The 19592-nt window shown below is 43.8% G+C and overlaps 1 protein-coding gene and 1 pseudogene across 2 annotated transcripts in view; both read left to right on the plus strand.

Annotated features, from left to right (window-relative positions):
- The first annotated feature begins 1164 nt into the window (after positions 1-1164).
- SDHB (succinate dehydrogenase complex iron sulfur subunit B) overlaps positions 1165-19592 on the plus strand; it is a 35031-nt gene continuing 16603 nt past the window's right edge. The window contains exons 1-2 of the mRNA XM_082664708.1: positions 1165-1435; positions 11334-11461. Coding sequence (XP_082520834.1) covers positions 1364-1435; positions 11334-11461 — 200 coding nt within the window. The 5' untranslated portion in view covers positions 1165-1363. The remainder of the gene's footprint in view (positions 1436-11333; positions 11462-19592) is intronic.
- LOC309825657 (protein FAM210A-like) lies at positions 14463-15645 on the plus strand (annotated as a pseudogene). Its single transcript has 2 exons — positions 14463-14842; positions 15220-15645. The product of its transcript is annotated as a protein FAM210A-like (transcript).

The raw sequence follows: 19592 nt of genomic DNA on the forward strand, positions 1-19592 counted from the left end.
TGCGTCCGGAGCCTGTGCTCCGCAATGGGAGAGGCCACAACAGTGAGAAGCCCACGTATCGCAAAAAAAAAAAAAAGAAAAAAGAAAGGCTCCTTGGAGGTCAAAAAGGGAGGAGGGGAGCGCCACCTCATAGTAAGTGATGTGAAGTACCCATAGGCCTCTTCACTACAATCCATCTTGGCTAAGAGATGTGCACGCACACAGGGGAGGACCCTGAGATATACCAAATACCGACTCAGAACCAGGCAAAGCAAGATGACTAATCAAAGGAAACCCGGAAGAAATGCCCCATAAAAGTGATTCAAACCAAAAGGGTGCGATTCTCTCTATGAGTCCACCCGTGTATCTAGCCACACGTACTGTACTCTTTTTTTTCTCCTAATAAACACTTTACTTGTTTCACTACTTTCTTTGTGGGAATTCTTTTTCTGCAAAGCTGAAGAAACAAGGCCTTGCCACTGACCAGTGGTCTAGTGGCTAGTTTTCGTGCTCTCACCGCTGCGACCTAACCTCAATCACTGGCCAGGAACTGAAACCCTCTTTCAAGCCGCTGCAAGGCGGAGGCCACCAGAGATCAGAATTAATGAATGAATGAATGACACTTCTGCCGGTCATCTTTGAAGTCCCCGCGGTTCATTCACCAACCCCCCTGATTTGCCCGCCACTAAGGGGGTTCTCAGGATGTGGGAGTGTTGAAACCTGGACAGTCTCAGGCAAACCGCACTGTGTCTGACAGAACTCAGCGACAGAGTTGAGTGACGTGATTGATTGATAAATGTTCAGGAAGAAAGGGGTTAAAATCGGGATAAGGGGCTTCCCTGGTGGCGCAGTGGTTGAGAGTCCACCTGCCGATGCAGGGGACGCAGGTTCGTGCCCCGGTCCGAGAAGATCCCACATGCTGCGAAGCGGCTGGGCCCGTGAGCCATGGCCGCTGAGCCTGCGCGTCTGGAGCCTGTTCTCCGCAACGGGAGAGGCCACAACAGTGAGAAGCCCGCGTACCGAAAAAAAAAAAAAAAAATCGGATTAAGACTTGTATTAGATGGCTCCGCCCCATCATGCTCTTTGTCCCACCCCTTTCCACTGCCCTCCTTTTCAGACTCCGCCCCCTTCCTTGAGGAAGGTCACCTTCCAACGCGGGAAGCCAAGTGGGCATGCGCTGAGCCCACCGCAACTGCGCACGCTCTTGTTGGCTTTCTCCTCCTTCCCTCCTCCCCCTCAGAAAAACGGAAGCCGCCTCCCACTCGGTGGTTCCTGCGCGGCTAGCGGGTCCTCGGTGGATCCTGGCTCGGTGCCGCGGTGCTCGGCGGGACGCCGGCGGAGAGTGACAGGGGTTAAGGGGTGGGGCTCGACGTCAGGATCCAAGATGGCGGCGGTGGTCGCCGTCTCCTTGAGGCGCCGGTTCCCGGCCACAACCCTTGGCAGAGCCTGCCTGCAGGTGAGCTTCGGCTCTGGGGTGGGAAGGGCAGGGATGAAAGTCACAGAGATGGCTTGCAGTTGAGGGGGCGGCGGAGGAGATTGAGGGGAGCACAGGGCCAGGCCTCAGGGAGGAGGATACCAGCTCCCGTTTGCTCAGGGCTCTGATTTTGGACGGGAGCATACCTGCTGGTTATCATTCTGCATCTCTCTGCAGCCTGTGAGTTGGTCTGGGCGGAGAGGACTTTTTTAGACATAAGAATAAAAAAGAAGTTTAGAGAGGGGACTTGAATTGCCCAAGGTCACATGGCGAGCGAGTGACGACTGGCTTGGAAGCAGAATTCGAGTCCAAACATTTGAACGCCAAGCCCTTTTTCTGCCACCAAACCATCCCCTCTGAGAAAGGGCGTGAAGGTTGGGACTGGGAGGCGAGGCACTCCTCCGGGGTGCAAAGGTTGAGGGCTCAGTAAAGAGGGGAAGGGAGAAACGGAGGAAAATCCACTCAGCCCCCTGAGGATCTATCTGGGTTCCTTAAAGCAGCGTCATCCTCTCAGTATCCCTGTCTGTAAAGGACGTATCATAATACCGACAGAGTTTGGGCTTGGATCACAGGTACAGAGCTTGGCACTGCTCTTGTTTATATTATTGCGGGTGCATTGATACGTTTCCTCCGCGCCCCTTGTATTGTCAGGAAACTACACACTTCTGATCTGCATTCTAAATGGAAACAGGTAGAAGGGGAAGGGAAACTGCCATTGCAATCTGTGTATATCAGGGACTGAGGTATTACAAATATCTTTCAAATCTTTTTTCCTCCTCTGGGCTCCTGAAAAAACCCTGTAAGGTGGGTGAGCAGGAATTCTAACTTCCTTTTTAGAGATTTGAAAACTGAGGCCCCAGAAAGAAGATTTTTTTACTTGCTCAAAAATATCGCAGCCAAGAACCAGTTGTTCCAGGACCTAAACTCAGTGTTTTGAACATAATGTGTGAAAAACTCCTAGCACAGATCTGGGCACATGGTAGGTGTACAAGAAATATTCGGTCCTCTCCTCTTCTTGCACTCCCATGAGAATACGTCTCATCTTAAGAAACTGCTCTGGCTGCGCAGCACCGTGCATATGGCCCATCTTCTAATGCTAGCTCTTTCCACTATGCTATACGTGAACTTAGACGAGTCATTTTACAGTCTCCCTGAGAAGCAGGGCTGAGAAAGAGGACTGCCTACCAGAACCTCAAGCTGGTGCCCTCTGAACATTAAATTGGTGATTGGTAACGACATTTTTACCAGTTCCTTTTATAGCTGCTGAGCAGGCAATTAAGTTGTGAGAACCCCACCAATGAGAGTGAGTACTAAAGCTCAGGTCCCTCTTCCAAGCATGAATTATAGGAAAGGCTGGTTTCATAGGTCAGTGTTGCAATTCCAAGTGAGGCCATTGTAGGGCCTCCTGAGGGCAGAGAAAATAGAAGATTCCCACACACATGCACCCCCTTGTAGGAATATGCATTCAGACCCACAAAAGCCACCTAAAGAGTAATGAGCTTGGTGTATTAGCTCTGGGTACATTCAGGTTCCTAGGAGTCTAGGACACAGTAGGATTTCTCTTCTGAATTCCTTTTATTTAGTTTGCACCACCGAACCACAGTTCTGCCTGTATTTAACTGTAATGTATTAACTGTTGTTTGTGTTGTTGCCTCATTTCTTCGTCTAGACTCTGTATTCCTTGAAGGCAATTACCACCTACTTTCAGTTGTGTATATCATTGCTCCTAGCACTGGCAGGGCGTAGGATACCTATCTGCCAATCAGAATAATACGAGAACTGGTACGGTTGCCAATACTAAAAAGCAGAACTTATTTTCTGAGCCATGCTAGAAACTTGGCCCTCTAGTTAATCCTATGAGGTAGATTTTAATACTCCCAACCTTCTTACAAAAGAGGAAATAAAATCAGAAAGGTTAAGTAATTTGCCAAAGAACGTCCAGCTACTAAGTGGTAGAGCTTGGGTTTGGACCCATGCCACTCACGCATCTAGCTCCAAGCCTGCTCCTTAAGGAGGCTTTCCTAGGGACATAACAAGCTGCCTTCAGCATGATCCAGAATTCCCCCTTCTCATCCTCCGTCCGGTTTCAGTCCAGTTGTTGATGATCTTGCTTCTTCCCTTAAATTATAAACTGTGGGTTTCACCTTATCCAAGATTTCTTACAAAGGTGCGCTAAGCCTTGAATACTCACTAGTTTTGTAGATTGAGGTAGAAATGCTTTTGAAGGACCACCCCCCCCCCCCCGCTCCCGCCACCTTGGTCATGGGTTTGTGGTATAAATTTCCGGACAGGCTACAAAGAAAAAAAAACTCAAATTTTTGCCCACCTCCCCACTTCCTCCTGTATATCCTCCTTTTCTGCCTGTTACTGTGGGACAGTCGGCAGCACTCCACTGGCTGCCCTTCACTCGTGCTCTCTGTCCCACTGCTTATTCAAAGATAGCTCTCCAGGGCTTCCCTGGCAGCTCAGTGGTTAAGAATCTCCTGCCAATGCAAGGGACATGGGTTCAAGCCCTGGCCCGGGAAGATCCCATATGCCCCGGAACAACTAAGCCCGTGCGCCACAACTACTGAGCCCACTTGCCAAACTGCTGAAGCCTGCGCACCTAGAGCCCATGCTCTGCAGCAAGAGAAGCCACGACAGTGAGAAGTCCGTGCACTGCAATGAAGAGTAGCCCCGGCTCACCACAACTGGAGAAAGCCCACGTGCAGCAACAAAGACCCAACACAGCCAAAAATAAAAAATAAAATAAAATAAATATATAAATTTATCTTTTTAAAAAAAAGATAGCTCTCCATGAGAATTCCCTGGCCGTCCAGTGGTTAAGACTCCACGCTTCCATTGCAGGGGTCATGGGTTCAATCCCTGGTCAGGGAACTAAGACCCCACAAGATTTGTATGTGAAAAAATAAAGAGGCAAAGATAGCTCTCCAGAAAGTCTCCCCTCTCCCCTGCCTTACCAGGTTTTCCTTCTCTGTTGGATCAGCAGCAGCAGCACACAGCATGGTGTAATTTCTTCCGTCTTAAAAAAAAAAACAAAGAAAAGCTGGATCCAGCCACCACCCCAGTTCTCCACTCATCTTTATAGAAAAATGTCTCAAGAGGTGTCTAAACTCGCTGACCACAGTTCATCTCCCCACATCTTCCCATGAACCTATTCCAGTCAGACTTTTCACACTTACCACTTCACGGAAAGTACTTGGGTCAGGGTCACCAGTGACCTTGGCTTTATTAAATCCAATGTCAGTCCTCAGTTCTCATGGTACTTGGCTCTCTGAAGCATATTGTTCACTCCCTCCTCAAAACACTTTCTTTGGCCTGACTCCCAGGACATCCCAGGCTTCAGGTTTTCCCCCTTGCACGTTGGCAGTTCTTTCTGTCTCCCTTTGCTGATTTCTCCTTTTTGCCCCAAATTCTAAATGCTGTGGCTCAGTCCTTAGGCCTTGTCTTTATAGACACTCCTTTGGGCTTTAGAAACCTCCTAAATTTATGTCTCCAGCCCAGACTTCACCCCAAATCTTCAGATTCAGATGGCCACCCAACTATGTTCTCAAAATCTCCTCATGGATATTTAATAAACTTTGCTTGCCTAAAACCAAAATCCTGCCACACACACCAACTTTCCCTCCCATCGCAGTTGATGGCAACTTCATCCTTCACGTGGCTTGGGCCAAAAACTTTGGAGTCATCCTTACTCTTTGCCTCACTCCCAATCTGTAAGCAAATCTGTCAGTTCCTTCTTAAAGTGTATTTAAAAACTAACTGCTTTTCACCATTTCCACAGCCACCAGCCTCGTTCAAGCCATCATCATCTCTTAGCTGATTATCGCAGTTACTTCCTGCTTTTCTTGCTTTCATCTTTGCACCTCTACAGTTGGTTCTCAAAACAGGAGACAACATGATCCTTTCAAAACTTATCTTTGTCACTCCTCTTCTCAGAACCTTCCAGTAGTTTCCCATCTTACTCGGGGTAGAAGCAAAAGTCCTTCGAAGGCCCTGCGTGGTCTGTTTCTTCCATTAACGTCCTGATTTCCTCTCCTGTTCCTGTCCCTCTCACTCACTCCATTCTCAGCTACCACCGGCGCCTCGTTTCTCCTCAGACACATTCCCACCTGAAGATCTTTGTGCTCCGTGCTCCCTCTGCGTTCTGTGCTCTTCCCCTAGATTTATGTGTGGCTTGCTTACTCACCTCCTTTGGGTCTTTGCTCAAGTGTCAGCTTTTCAGTGAAGTCTTCCCTGGCCACCCCATTTAGAGTTGTCTCCAGGATCCCTATTCCCCTTCTACCCCTCCCTCCACCCCCATCATGGCATTTATCACCACCTGACAAACTATAGGTTTTATTTGTGTGCGTCTCCTCCAATCACTGTGTAAGCTGCACAGGACTGGGATGTATGTCTGTTTGGTCCTTGATTCCCCCAAAGCCCAGAACAGTCCCTGGAGCATAGTAGTTGAACAAATAAGTGAATGACTATATCTGGACCAACTACCGCCTAAAATCTTGCTGATTGTATAAGTAGAGTAAAAACTTTTGCTCTGTGGATCTTTTGGGGGAGAGGAATTATCTTTTTGTGCTGTTCTGTTTTGGATTTGCATTTTCACCACTATATAGCAGCTAAAAGGTTGGACTTTGGAGTCAGATGACCTATGTTTGAATACTGACTCTTCTGTTATATGACCTTATTCTCATTTTTTAATTAAGAATAAAAAACTTTCCTCATAGAGATGTTGTAAAGATTAGACATAATTTAGTATGACATCTGGCACGTGGTAAGGGCTGAGTGATGAAAACTATTATTATTACTTTCTACTACATAGACACCTACAGAACAAATTTTTAGATTTCTTTGTTTGGGGAATGTTGTTTTAATCACAGCTCCCATAATCCTGTGGATTAACTCTTAGTTCAGCCCTCAAGGTGAACAAAGTTCCATCACTTTTAGAACCACAACCTGCCCTGGCCATTTTGATTTCAGTATCTTCTCTCTTCATTCCTTTTAGCCCCCCCTTACCCCACCAAATGTTGTATAAAATACGTTGTGTACAAAACTCAAAATGAATTTAAATTGTTTTGGAAAAAAATTAGTGACACTTTGGGGTACCCCAAAACTTATGTTGGGCTTTATCGCCTTCAGATATTCTGTTGTGTGGGGTTTTTGTTTGTTTTAATTTTTTTTTTTTTTTTTTTTTGCTACATTGGGTCTTTGTTGCTGATCGCAGGCTTTCTCTGGTTGTGGCAAGCGGGAGCTACTCTTTGTAGCGGTGCGCGGGCTTCTCATTGCGGTGGCTTCTCTTGTTGCGGAGCACAGGCTCTAGGCGCATGGGCTTGTTGTGGCTCGTGGGCTAAGTAGTTGTGGCTCGCGGGCTCTAGAGCGCGGGCCCAGTAGTTGTGGTTCACGGGTTTAGTTGTTCTGCGGCATGTGGGATCTTCCCAGACCAGGGCTCGAACCTGTGTCCCCTGCATTGGCAGGCAGATTCTTAACCGCTGCGCCACCAGGGAAGCCCCCCTGTATATTTTTTAAAGGCATTTTATCCCTTTCCCCCTACTACCTGCCTCAGGCATAGCAGCTGCCCACTCTGGGAAACAGTTGAGCAGTTTCTTAAAAAGTTAAACATATAACTACCATACAACCCAGCAATTACACTCCTGGGCATTTATCCTAGAGAAATGGAGACTTATGTTCACACAGAAACTTGTCCACAAATGTTCATTAAACTGTATTCATGATAGCCCAAACCTGGAAACAACCTGCATATCCTTCAGTGGGTGAATGGCTTAACAAACTGAGGTGCATCAGACCATGGAACACTACGTGGTAATAAAAAGAAAGACTGTTGAGGCACATAACTTGGCTGAGTCTCTAGAGAGTTGTGCTGAATGGAAAAAAAGCCAGTCTCCCAAAATTACGTATGAGATGATTACATTATATAACATTCTTAAAATGACAAAATTACAGAAATGTAACAGATTAGTGATTGCTAGGGGTGAAGGAGTAGGAATGGGAGGCCTGAGGGGCATGGCTGTGGCTGTAAAAGAGCGGATCTTTGCCGGGCTGGAAATAATGTTCTGTACCTGGACTATATCAGTGGTAATACTCTGGTTATGATACTGTGCTGTAGTTCTGTACAGTGTTACCACTGGGGGAAATTGAGTGAAGAGTACACGGGATCTCAGTATTATTTCTTATAAATGCATGTGATTCTACAGTTATTTCCAAATGAGAAGTGTAATTTAAAAAACTAACAAATCTATGGGTATATGCAACAACGTGAATGAGTCTCAGAGCATCGTGTTGAGTGAAAGAAGCTAGACTCAAGATGTATTGTCACATGGCATGTATGTGAAATTCTGTAAGAGGCAAATCTGTAGTGATAGAAAGCCGATCAATTGCCAGGGGTAGGGAGAGAGTGCTGACTGCAGAGAAACACTAGAGAACTTTCTGAATGGAAATATTCTGTCATAATTGTGGTAGAAGTTATATAACTTTATCAAAACTCACCAAATTATACACTTAAAATTAGTGAATTTTATTGTAATGAATATACCTCATTAAATCTAACAAAAACAAAAAAGGGGGTGTGTTAAGCAAGCGAAAGCGGCTGGAGCTAATATCTTCAAGAGGAAATTCCCTGGTGGTCCAGTGATTAGGACTCCACGCTTTCACTGCCGAGGTTGCAGGTTCCGGGCAACTAAGATCCCGAAAGCCATGCAGCGCGGCCAAAAAAAAATAATAATAATGTCTTCAGGAATCTTTTCACTTCCTCCACTTCCTCTTAAACACCACAAGGTGGCATTAGCCAAACGTTCCTGTCATTTCACATTGGAGCCCCTAGTGAAGAGTGTTCATTTGCAGAAATGACTTTCCTTTTATTAAGGATCTTAGCCAGCTTGGTGATAAGATAAAATACAGCTTTCATCCTCACCTTCACTTTCATTTTCTTCATATATTCTCTTCTTTTATGCTGAGAGCTGATATTTTCAGCTTCACTTAATTTGGGGCGGTTTTTGCCAGCAAGTAATAAACTCCATTGCATTTCTTGTAATTACTCAGTTAACCTTAAGAGTTTTTACTTTCTTTAACAGTGTATAAGAGAAATAGCTGGCCTGGAATACCATCTGAATATTTCTATCTTCAACTTATAAATGCTCTTTGGACTGGCAGGATCCCTCATCACCATAGTGGAAGCTCAGCAGGACTTGTTGAGACCTTGTTTCATCTGCCTAAATGCAAAAGGGCTTCAAGAACTATGGGATGGGGGCAGCTTAGCATTACAGTTAAGTCCCTTACATACGAACAAGTTCCGTTCGAGAGCGCGTTCGTAAGTCCGGTTTGTTCGTAAGTCCAACAAAGTTAGCCTAGGTACCCAACTAACACAATCGGCTATATTGTACTGTAATAGGTTTGTAATACTTTTCACACAAATAATACATAAAAAACAAACACAAAAGATGAAGACATTTTTAATCTTACAGTACAGTACCTTAAAAGTACAATAGTACAGTATAACAGCTGGTGTACAGGGGCTGGCATCGAGTGAACAGACAAGAAGAATTACTGACGGGAGGAGGGAGAGGAGGTGGGAGATGGTTCCTTGCTGGAACCAGATGCACGTTCGCACGTTTGAAAGTTTGTAACTTGAAGGTTCTTATGTAGGGGACCTACTGTATACAGTAAGTTGTTAGGACTCCGCGCTTTCACTGCCGAGGACCGGCATTCAATCCCTAGTCGGGGAACTAAGATCCCACAAGCCACACAGCGCAACCAGAAAATAAAGTAAAAAAATAAAATTGTATTAAAAATTTTTAATTAAATTTAAAAAATTGATAGACTGAGTAATGCACATTACCCTCCCTTATCCAATCAACTGAAGGCCTCAGTAGAACAAAAGGCTGACCCTCCTTCGAATAAGAGGAAGTTCCTCCTGCCTGACTGCTTTCAAACTAAGACACTGATTTTTTTTCTTGCCTTTGGACTTGAAATAACGACTCTTCCTGGGTCTTGAGCCTGCTGGCCTTTGGACTAGAACTATACCATTGGCTCTCCAGCTTGCCACCTGCAGATCTTGAGACTTGTTACCCCTGTAATCACGTGAGCCAATTCCTTATAATAAATCTCTTTTCCTATATGTGTATATATATGTATACACCATTGGTTCTGTTTCTCTGGAGAACCCGAACTAATACACCTGCCCTTAAGGAGTTAAGACGTAAAGAGAAGAAAACGGCACCAAGAAGAGACCTGAGAATGTTCACAAATGAATAGTACAGTGTTTAGGAACATGGGTTCTGGAGCCAGACAGACAGACCTGGGTTCCAATCCTGGCTCCACTCACCAGCTCTGTAATCATGGGCCCATCACTTGATCTCAGAGCCTCATTTTTCTCATCTTTAAAATGAAGATTCAATGGAGTAATTAATATAAAGCATTTAATTTGGTGCCAGGCAATAATAGTGTTTTTTTTAATGAGTATAAACTTAAATATAAAACTTTTTTTGAGCAACAGCACCCTTTTTGCAAATATGTTTTTATGGGGAGGCTGTTCTGGCTGAAGGAGTGAGGGAAGTCAGGCCTACCCTCTTAACCTTATCCTATCCCGGCAGCCCTTGGGTGGCACTCTAGGATTCCTTGGCTCGCTGTGTGAAACCCACTGGCAGGGACTGTAAGTGCCCAGGAGATGGAACAGAATCATCAGAGAGAGCAGGTCTCAGCTGTTTGTTAGTTCCCTAAATTTATTTTAAGATACAATATTCTTTATCTTGTTTCCTGCCATAATGCTATGGATGGAATGTTTGTGTTCCTCCAAAATTCATATGTGGAAGCCCTAATCCCCACTGTGGTGGTATTTGAAAATGGGGCCTATGAGAGGGAATTAGGGTTAAATTAGATCATGAGGGTAGGACCTGTATGATGGGATTAATGCCTTTATAAAAAGAGGAAAAGACATGAGATCCCTTTCCAACATGCGAAGATAGAGCAAGAATGTAGCTCTCTGCAAACCAAGAAGGTCCTCACTAGACATCAGATCTGCTGACACCTTGATTTTGGGCTTCCCAGCCTCCAAAACTGTGAGAAGTAAATGATTGTTGTTTAAACCACCCAGTCTTTGGATTTTTTTACAATGGCCCAGACTAAGACACCTAATCTAAAAACACCAGCATCTCATTTTGACAACTGCAGTGGCTTTCTAACTGGTTTCCCCAGATGTCATGTGACAATTCTTCCTTTGTAAGCCAGTGATGTTCTTCTCAAAAAGAAAAATGATTGTGTCACCCACCTGATACATTTTTATTAGCTTCTTATTGCTCTTAGGATAAAATGAAAACTTACAAGTCTTTCTTAACTTCCTTGAGTCTGCCGCTCTTCCATCCCTTGTCAAGTCACCCTGCTTTACAGTGGACTTCTCTCTGTCCTCACAGGTGCCTGTGCTCTCCCCCACCCGGGCCTCTACATGTGTTGTTCCTAGGTTTATAACACCCTGTTCTCCTTCCCCTTCATCCCTATACATCAAGCCTCAGCTTAAGTATCATTTATAGAGCCTTCCCCGACCACTTAGACTAGTGCAAGTCTCTGCTGCATTCTTCCCTCTCTACACTTTATTGTGAATATTTCATTTCTTGTTCACTACAAAGTAGATTCTATAAGGGCAAAGGCTATGTCTGTTTTATTAAGCACCATTTCACCAGCCCCCAGCACCATGTCTGGCATATTACAGGTACTTAGTATTGTGTGTTGGATATTGGATGACTGCCTATTCCAAGACTGTGACAGTAATGTGTGGGTTTGTATCCAGTATTGCAGTTTATAGTGGCAACTAAATGAAGGACTTATCTTGCATTTTTAATGATTTTTTTTTCCTTCTTGTGAACTTTTTAAATTTCAGGCCTGCCGTGGGGCCCAGACAGCTGCAGCCACAGCTCCCCGAATCAAGAAATTTGCCATCTATCGATGGGACCCAGACAAGACTGGAGATAAACCTCATATGCAAACTTACGAAATTGATTTGAATAAGTGAGTATCTCTCTGAAAGCTAGGTATTTGATAAATGAAGGTGAGCTCTTGATCTATTTCAGGGACATGCTTTTCCCATCCTTGGAAGGTTTAAAAACAGATTATCCAATGGCTCTGGAATTTATCATCTATTTTTAAAACAAGGTAGATACCTGATTGAAAAACATAATACCAAGAAGAACAACTTTTACAAAATTCGTTTCCTTCCTGCAAATCAAAGCATAACAGTTTCTAGGAATACTGACAGAGATGGCATTATGCATAGTATCTGAAGTCATTAACACATTAGCAATTTAAAAATACTCAGTGTTTTTATGTTAATTTATGTATATGGACCTGTGTATTCTGTAACAGTGATAAGCGGTGTAAACTTGGCTGGAATGGTGATAGGCCAAGATAGGGTGTAGTTTAAATATTAAAAATGATCCATACTTATGTATTAGTTTTCTGTTTCTGTCGTAATAATTGCCGCAAACTTAGTGGCTTAAAACAACATAGATTTATTATCTTATAGTTCTGTAGGTTAGAAGTCTGGTAAAGTTTTCGTGACTAAAATCAAGGTGTCAGCAGGCTGTGTTCCTTTCTGGAGACTAGAGAATCCGTTTTCTGCTCCTTCGAGCTGTTGGCAGAATTTAGTTCCTTATGGTTGTAAGACCGGGGTCCCTGTTTTCTTGTTGGCTAAAAGCTGAGAGCCATTCCCAGTTTTTAGAGAAACTATTCCTTGGCTCATAGTGCACATCTTCAAAGCCAGCAACAGCACGTTGAGTCCTTCACATTACAGTCCTGAACCACTCCTCTTCCATCTTTAAAGACTCTCCACAGGTAGCCAAAAGGAAAGAAGAGTCTAGTGGGCTGGGCTCTAGCTTCCCACCACTCCACATCTCCACCTCCCAAGTAGAACCAGCGCTGTTTTGTTTTATGATCTGTTTTATTTGTAAATGAGTAAGTATTTCTTTTGAACAAAAGCTTCTATGGCACCAAAAAAATTGTTTGAAAACCACAGGTACTTTAAATGCTTTTTTTAAACTCTATCAACACACAAACTCTTTTAATAAGATAGAGTTAATTGATATATAATCTTCTTCTCAGACAAAATTATCAAATATTCAGCAACCAAAAATTATTAATAAAATTCAAAGAAAGGGAAATTGTACAGGCCACATTTTCTGACCGTAATACAATAAAACTAAAAATTCATATTAAGAACAAAAAAACCCTAATTACTTGGAAATTTAAAGCACTCTTTTAAATAACTACTTGATTAAGGAATAATAAAAATATTATTATCAGATACTTAGAAAATAAAAACATTGCAAATTAAAACTACAGAATGTGATTAAAACTGGAAGAGTTAAATTCATAACTCTGTTCTTAAAGATAAAATTTAAAGTGATTGCGTTTACTTCCAGTAATGGCAGAATAGTTTCCCTCATACTAACCCTTCAACAAATAATAACTGTACACTCTGATTTATAAGATAAATATAAGAAGCAATGACCTGAAGGCACAGGAGAGTGACCAAAGCAGGCAGACACTGGAAGGGAGTTGACACTTGGAAGTATAGGGTGTTGCTTGGATAAATAAACGGTTTTTGCATGTTTTGTTTTGTTTTTTTTTTTTTAATATTTATTTATTTATTTTTGGCTGTGTTGGGTCTTCATTTCTGTGCGAGGGCTTTCTCTAGTTGCGGCAAGCGGGGTCCACTCTTCATCGCAGTGCACGGGCCTTTCACTATCACGGCCTCTCTTGTTGTGGAGCACAGGCTCCAGACGCACAGGCTCAGTAGTTGTGGCTCACGGGCCTAGTTGCTCCGCGGCATGTGGGATCTTCCCAGACCAGGGCTCGAACCCTCATCCCCTGCATCGGCAGGCAGATTCTCAATCACTGCGCCACCAGGGAAGCCCCCTGCATGTTTTTTTTACCTGAGGGCAAGCCCCGGTTGATGTGGGAGTGCAAGGGCTAAAACTCGATTTAAAAAAATCACAGTCTAGGGACTTCCCTGGTGGTGCAGTGGTTAAGAATCCGCCTGCCAATGCAGGGGACATGGTTTCGAGCCCTGTTCCAGGAAGGTCCCACATGCCACAGGGCAACGAAGCCTGTGCGCCATAACTACTGAGCCTACGCTCTAGAGCCTGCGAGCTACAACTACTGAAGCCCACACGCCTAGAGCCTGTGCTCCACAACAAGAGAAGCCACCGCAGTGAGAAGCCCTCACACCGCAACAAGGAGTAGCCCGCGCACCACAACGAAGAGTAGCCCCCGCTCACCACAACCAGAGAAAGACCACGCGAAGCAACGAAGACCCGATGCAGCCGAAAATAAATTTATTGAAAACAAAGACAAGAAAACCCCACAGTCTTAGTGTGGTCACTAGCTTGAATAACCAGATGATATACTTGGAAGCTACCATAGCACCAGAAAATGAGGGGGAAATCCTGGAAAGAAGTACAGAGGGGGAGCCCCAAATTCTATTTATGAACTGTGCCCAGATCTTGAGTTCAGCCATACTAATTGTTGCTTTAAAAAAAAATCAGGGGCTTCCCTGGTGGCGCAGCGGTTGAGAGTCCGCCTGCTGATGCAGGGGACACGGGTTCGTGCCCTGGTCCGGGAAGATCCCACATGCCGCGGAGCGGCTGGGCCCGTGAGCCATGGCCGCTGAGCCTGTGCGTCCGGAGCCTGTGCTCCGCAACGGGAGAGGCCACAACAGTGAGAGGCCCGCGTACTGCAAAAAAAAAAAAAAAAAAAATCAGGCCGTACTGAGGGCACCGGCAAAAGCGGGTGCGAGCGGGTGGCTGGTGGAGCTGGTGTGTCGGGTGGGCGGGCCGGAAGCTGAGTCCGCAGCTTCCAGCACCCTGACCCACGCTCGGCTTGTCACTGGAGGGACGGTGGAGGGGCTCGGAGCAGCCGCACAGCGAGGAGCGGCAGCAGCGGCCTCAGGTCCTGAGTCTCTATGGAAGCTGACATCCATCAGTCTCCGTTCTTCAAAATGCAATGAAATGTACCAAAGACTGTGTTCCGACTGGCATGTAGGACATGCATGGAACCAGGTAAAGCTGGTCTTTGGGGACACTGTCAAAACATAAAGGAGCCATTACTTTTATACACGTCGGAATCCAGAGTGGTTTGGGTGCCGGGCCCTCGGAAACGATGGCTGCACTTACCTGCTGCCCAGTGTGCTGCAAAGGAAAGGAAGCCATTCATTGCTCATACACGCCAACCAGGGGTCCTTCACCATAAACGGTGGGAGCAGGATATCTTACCCAAGAGGGTTCTGTCATCCAGTGCTACATCCCCAGGAACTCCCTCCAAAAAAAGGAAGAACCTGATCCTTTACAAGACAGATCAGTTAGTCCTTACCAACGATTTAAGACAACATTTAGGGCTTCCCTGGTGGCACAGTGGTTAAGAATCCGCCTGCCAATGCAGGGGACAAAGTTTCAAGCCCTGGTCTGGGAAGATTCCACATGCTGCGGAGCAACTAAGCCCGTGCGCCACAACTACTAAGCCTGTGCTCTAGAGCCCGCGAGCCATAACTACTGAGCCCACGTGCCACAACAACTGAAGCCTGTGCGCCTAGAGCCCATGCTCCGCAACAAAGAGAAGCCACCACAATGAGAAGCCGGTGCACCGCAACAAAGAGTAGCCCTCTCTCACTGCAACTAGAGAAGGCCCGCACACAGCAACAAAGACCCAACACAGCCAAAAATAAAATAAATAAAAATAAATAAATTTATTTTTTAAAAAAAGAAAACATTTAGATAATATGGGAAAGTTTTGATTCCAGTGCATCTAATAACTTCCGGTGTTTGGTTTGGAATGTTTTATTATGCAGCCATAAAAGGAGTGAATGTCGTTCCTTTTCTAGAACTTACTGGGTTACCTGACAGCGTAGTAAACATTCTGAAAAATTCCCAGAGTGGAAATGCACTAACAGCATATGCCCTGTTGAAGATTGCAATGCCTACGCAGTACACTGTGACCCTGGGGGGGACCTCCTTCACTGTGAAGTATCTGCGCAGCCACGGCTACATGTCGACGCCACCTCCTGTGAAGGAGTATCCGCAAGACAGGATGGAGGAGACAAAAGAGCTCCTCACAGAGAAGCTGGAGGAGACAAAGGACAGGCTAGTGAAAAACTGCAAGAGACCAAAGGAAAGGCTTCTTTTAAGAAAAAAGTGGAATAGGGTGCCTTATATACCAGGTTATAGACAGTTCCTGCACTTTAACCCTTGGAGACTATGGACAAAGGTACATGCTCTTGATTATTTTTTTGGTTAGCAGCCTAAATATAGCAGTTCTTTGAGGGTTAAAGAACTAAGATAACTTTTTAAAGTTAAACATCACTAGAAAAATCAGTGTTTTTTGAAAAGAAAAAATGAATCCAGTATAAGAATTTCACGTCTGTAGCAGCGTTAAGCAGTCGTCCATGTCTTCAGTCATCCTTGCTTTGTGTTTAGATGCAGCTGCTCTCTCCTTGAATAGCTGATGCAGCCCTCCACAGATTTAACTCTAGGTCTTCATCTTTGTTATTCATTGAGGTTTTAACTATATTCAGTTCTCAATGTGGAGACAAACTGTTATCATCAGAACTGTTTGTGAATAAGAGGATATTTAGTCTTTCTATAAAGACAGTATATAACGGTTACATACCAGTTAAAATGTAGGCTTCATATGAAGAAAGCTGAATGAAAATTGGGTCATGTATATGTAAATAAGATGTATTGGTTATATGTAAATGAAAAATTGACCCTTTAAAAACGATTTTTACCTGAAGCTTGCCAGAATCAAATTTTTTAAGCAAATCTGTGCAGCGTAGCACTTTCTCACCCAGAACGTAAAACTGTAATTCCTGCATCATGTCCTCTCCAACTGATCTCTCAGAGGAAAAGGGAAAATCATCACACCTTAAGTTTATGGTGGAGATCAGACACCCTTAGCAGTTCCTGGAGCTTGTGGTTCTCAGCAGTGCAGGTTTGGGAGGATGGGACCTGCCTGTCCCTGCCACCTGGTCTCCACCAGCCAGAGTCGGTCTTGATTCCATTTTGGAGTAAAATTTTAAGGTTGTAGCCGCTGTTTTCCTCTTGCATTGAAACATCCTTACTTGAGCATTTTACTTGAATTTTCTAAATAGCAAAGCTATCATTAAAACCTGCTTGGAATGAAATTCAGTCATGTCAGATGTGGAAGTTGCCGCAGTTTGTGTGGGTGTGTTTGAGGATGTGTTTGTGTGTTTCCTCTTGCTCTGCCTTTACTTCAGTTCTAACCTTTGAATTGAAAGAGGGAACGGGCCTCTTTCTAGACTGTCTTTGTTATGGGTGATTTGATAAGGCAAGAGAATGCCAGAAATAGTCCCACAGGCATCACTGCTGTGAGGCTGGGTTTTCGTATTAAATACTGAGTTTGGCCAAATTTTGAGAATACGTTAAAGGGAAAATAATGTTTACATTTGATACGTCTAATCATTATATTGGCTGTGCTGTGGTTGGACTCTTCTTTGTGGGGGTGGGTGGAGTGGTGAGGGGGCAGGGCTCACTCTGCCACATGCAGGCCTGATAAGGCAGGATGGTTTGTCTCCTGATACAGATCGAACGTGTGATTTCAAATTGAAAGCACATTTTCAAATCCAAAAACAGTGAACATGTTTTAGCTTGTTTATTAAATAATTCACATTTTTGAGTATATTAAATGCTAAGATAGATATGAACGAATTTGTTTATTTTTAACCACTGAGACTGCCTGGTTTAAAATCATGTGTTATATGAAATTTACTTTTCACGTTGCATAGGGCGTGTTTTCCAATGAGGATAAATTGTGGGTTTTAGAAGCACTAATAATCCTGAGTTTCCACCTTTGGTTCAGCCCATTTGAGATTTGTTGCCATCCAGTTTCATAATTGTGTTGTGTTTGTCCAGTTACAGAAAGTGAGGCGCTGGGGAGTGCTTTGAAATTCTCTAGTGAAACATTCTCTGAAGGTGTAAAAAAAAAAAAAAAAATCACTCTTCTGAGAAGCGTGATACAGTCCAGGGTTACTACAGCATGTTACTCATAAGGTCCAGCATACAACCCAAAATTACTAATCATACAAAGAAACAGTGAAAAGTGAAAAGACAATCAGTGGAGACCAGCCTTGAAGCAACCCAGTTGTGGGAACTAGCAGAAAGGATTTTAAGCAATTATAATTGTGTTCATAGATAAAGGGAGATACGCTCATGATGGGATAGGAAATCTCAGCAGAGAGTTAGAAACTATTGATAATTAAAAAGGACCAATGGAAAATCTGGAACTGAAAAATACAATATCTGAAATAGAAAATTCACTGGATAGGCTTAACAGCAGGTTGGAAATGACAGTAGGAAGATTTGGTGAACCTGAAAGTAAATTACTAGGAAGTGTCTATTCTTAAGACAAAAAGGAAAAAAAGATTTTTTAAAAAGAACCTCATTGATCCATGAAACAGTATCAGAAGGTCTAACACACGTGTAATTGGGAGTCCCAGAAGGAGTGGGGTGGGAGAATGGGCAAAAAATATATTTGAAAAGGTAATGGCCAAGAATTTCTCAAACTTGTGAGAAACATAATTTACATATTCAAGAATCTTAGTGAGGGCTTCCCTGGTGGTGCAGTGGTTAGGAATCCGCCTGCCAATGCAGGGGACATGGGTTCGAGCCCTGGTCCAGGAAGATCCCACATGCTGCGGAGCAACTAAGCCCATGTGCCACAACTACTGAAGCCTGCACGCCTAGAGCCTGTGCTCTGCTACAAGAGAAGCCACCACAATGAGAAGCCCATGTACCACAACGAAGAGTAGCCCCCGCTCGCTGCAACTAGAGAAAGCCCTCACAGAGCAACGAAGACCTAACGCAGCCATAAATAAGTAAATAGATAGATAGATTTTTTTTTTTAATCTTAGTGAACTCCAAGCAGGGTAGATATTACAGAAAACCACCCAAGCACATCATAATCAAATTACTGAAGGTAAAAATAAACAAAATCTTGAAAGCTATGAGAGAAAAACACATTGTATGCAGGGATATGAATGATTGTTTACTACTCATCAGAAATTACAGAAGCCAAAAGACAGTGGAATGTCTTCTCTAAGTTACTAAAAGGAAAGCTCTGTCAACTGAAATTCTGTATTCAGCAAAAAGATCCTTCAAGATGAAGATGAAATTAAGATATTTTCAGATAACAAAAAGTAAAAGGAGTCATAGCTTCCTGTACTGCGTGAAAGAGGAAGTTTTTCAGGCTGAAGAAAAATAATACCAGGTGGGCCAGAGACCTATGCCACATGAAAAAGGAAGTTTTTCAGGCTGAAGAAAAATAATGCCGGGTGGAAACTCAACTCTTAGAAAAGTAATAAAAGGCACTATATATGATAAATACAAAACCATTTTTTTGTCTTAACTTTATTAAAATAGATATGACTGTTTAAAACAAAATCATAGGGACTTCCCTGATGGTCCATTGGGTAAGACTCCACGCTCCCAGTCCAGAGGGCCCGAGTTTGATCCCTGGTCGGGGAACTAGGTCCCACATGCATGCTGCAACTAAGAGTTGGCATGCCGCAACTAAGAGTTCGCCTGCCACAAGTAAGAAGTCCACATGCCGCAACTAAAAGACCCAGCGCAGCCTAAATAAATAAATAATAACATGTTTTAAAAACAGAACAGGGGCTTCCCTGGTGGCGCAGTGGTTGAGAGTCCGCCTGCCGATGCAGGGGACGCGGGTTCGTGACCCGGTCCGGGAGGATCCCACATGCCGCAGAGCGGCTGGGCCCGTGAGCCATGGCCGCTGAGCCTGCGCGTCCGGAGCTTGTGCTCCGCAACGGGAGGGGCCACAGCAGTGAGAGGCCCGCGTACCGCAAAAAAAAAAAAAAAAAAACAGAACAAAATTGTAACATTGTCTTACATAAAATATAACATACATAGAGGTTGGAATGTTGTTACATGAAATGGTACAATATTAACTCTAAATAGACTGAAAAGTTAAGGACATATAATTCTAGAGTAACCATTTTTTTTAATGCAGAGAGATATATAGCTAAAATGGAATTGGAATATATAAATTAAATATATGTATACCAAAATGGAATTCTGAAAACATTTACTTAATCTAAAAATACTACTTAAAA

This window comes from Grampus griseus (assembly GCF_964374135.1).
Source record: "Grampus griseus genome assembly, chromosome: 1".
Classification (NCBI taxonomy): Eukaryota; Metazoa; Chordata; class Mammalia; order Artiodactyla; family Delphinidae; genus Grampus; species Grampus griseus.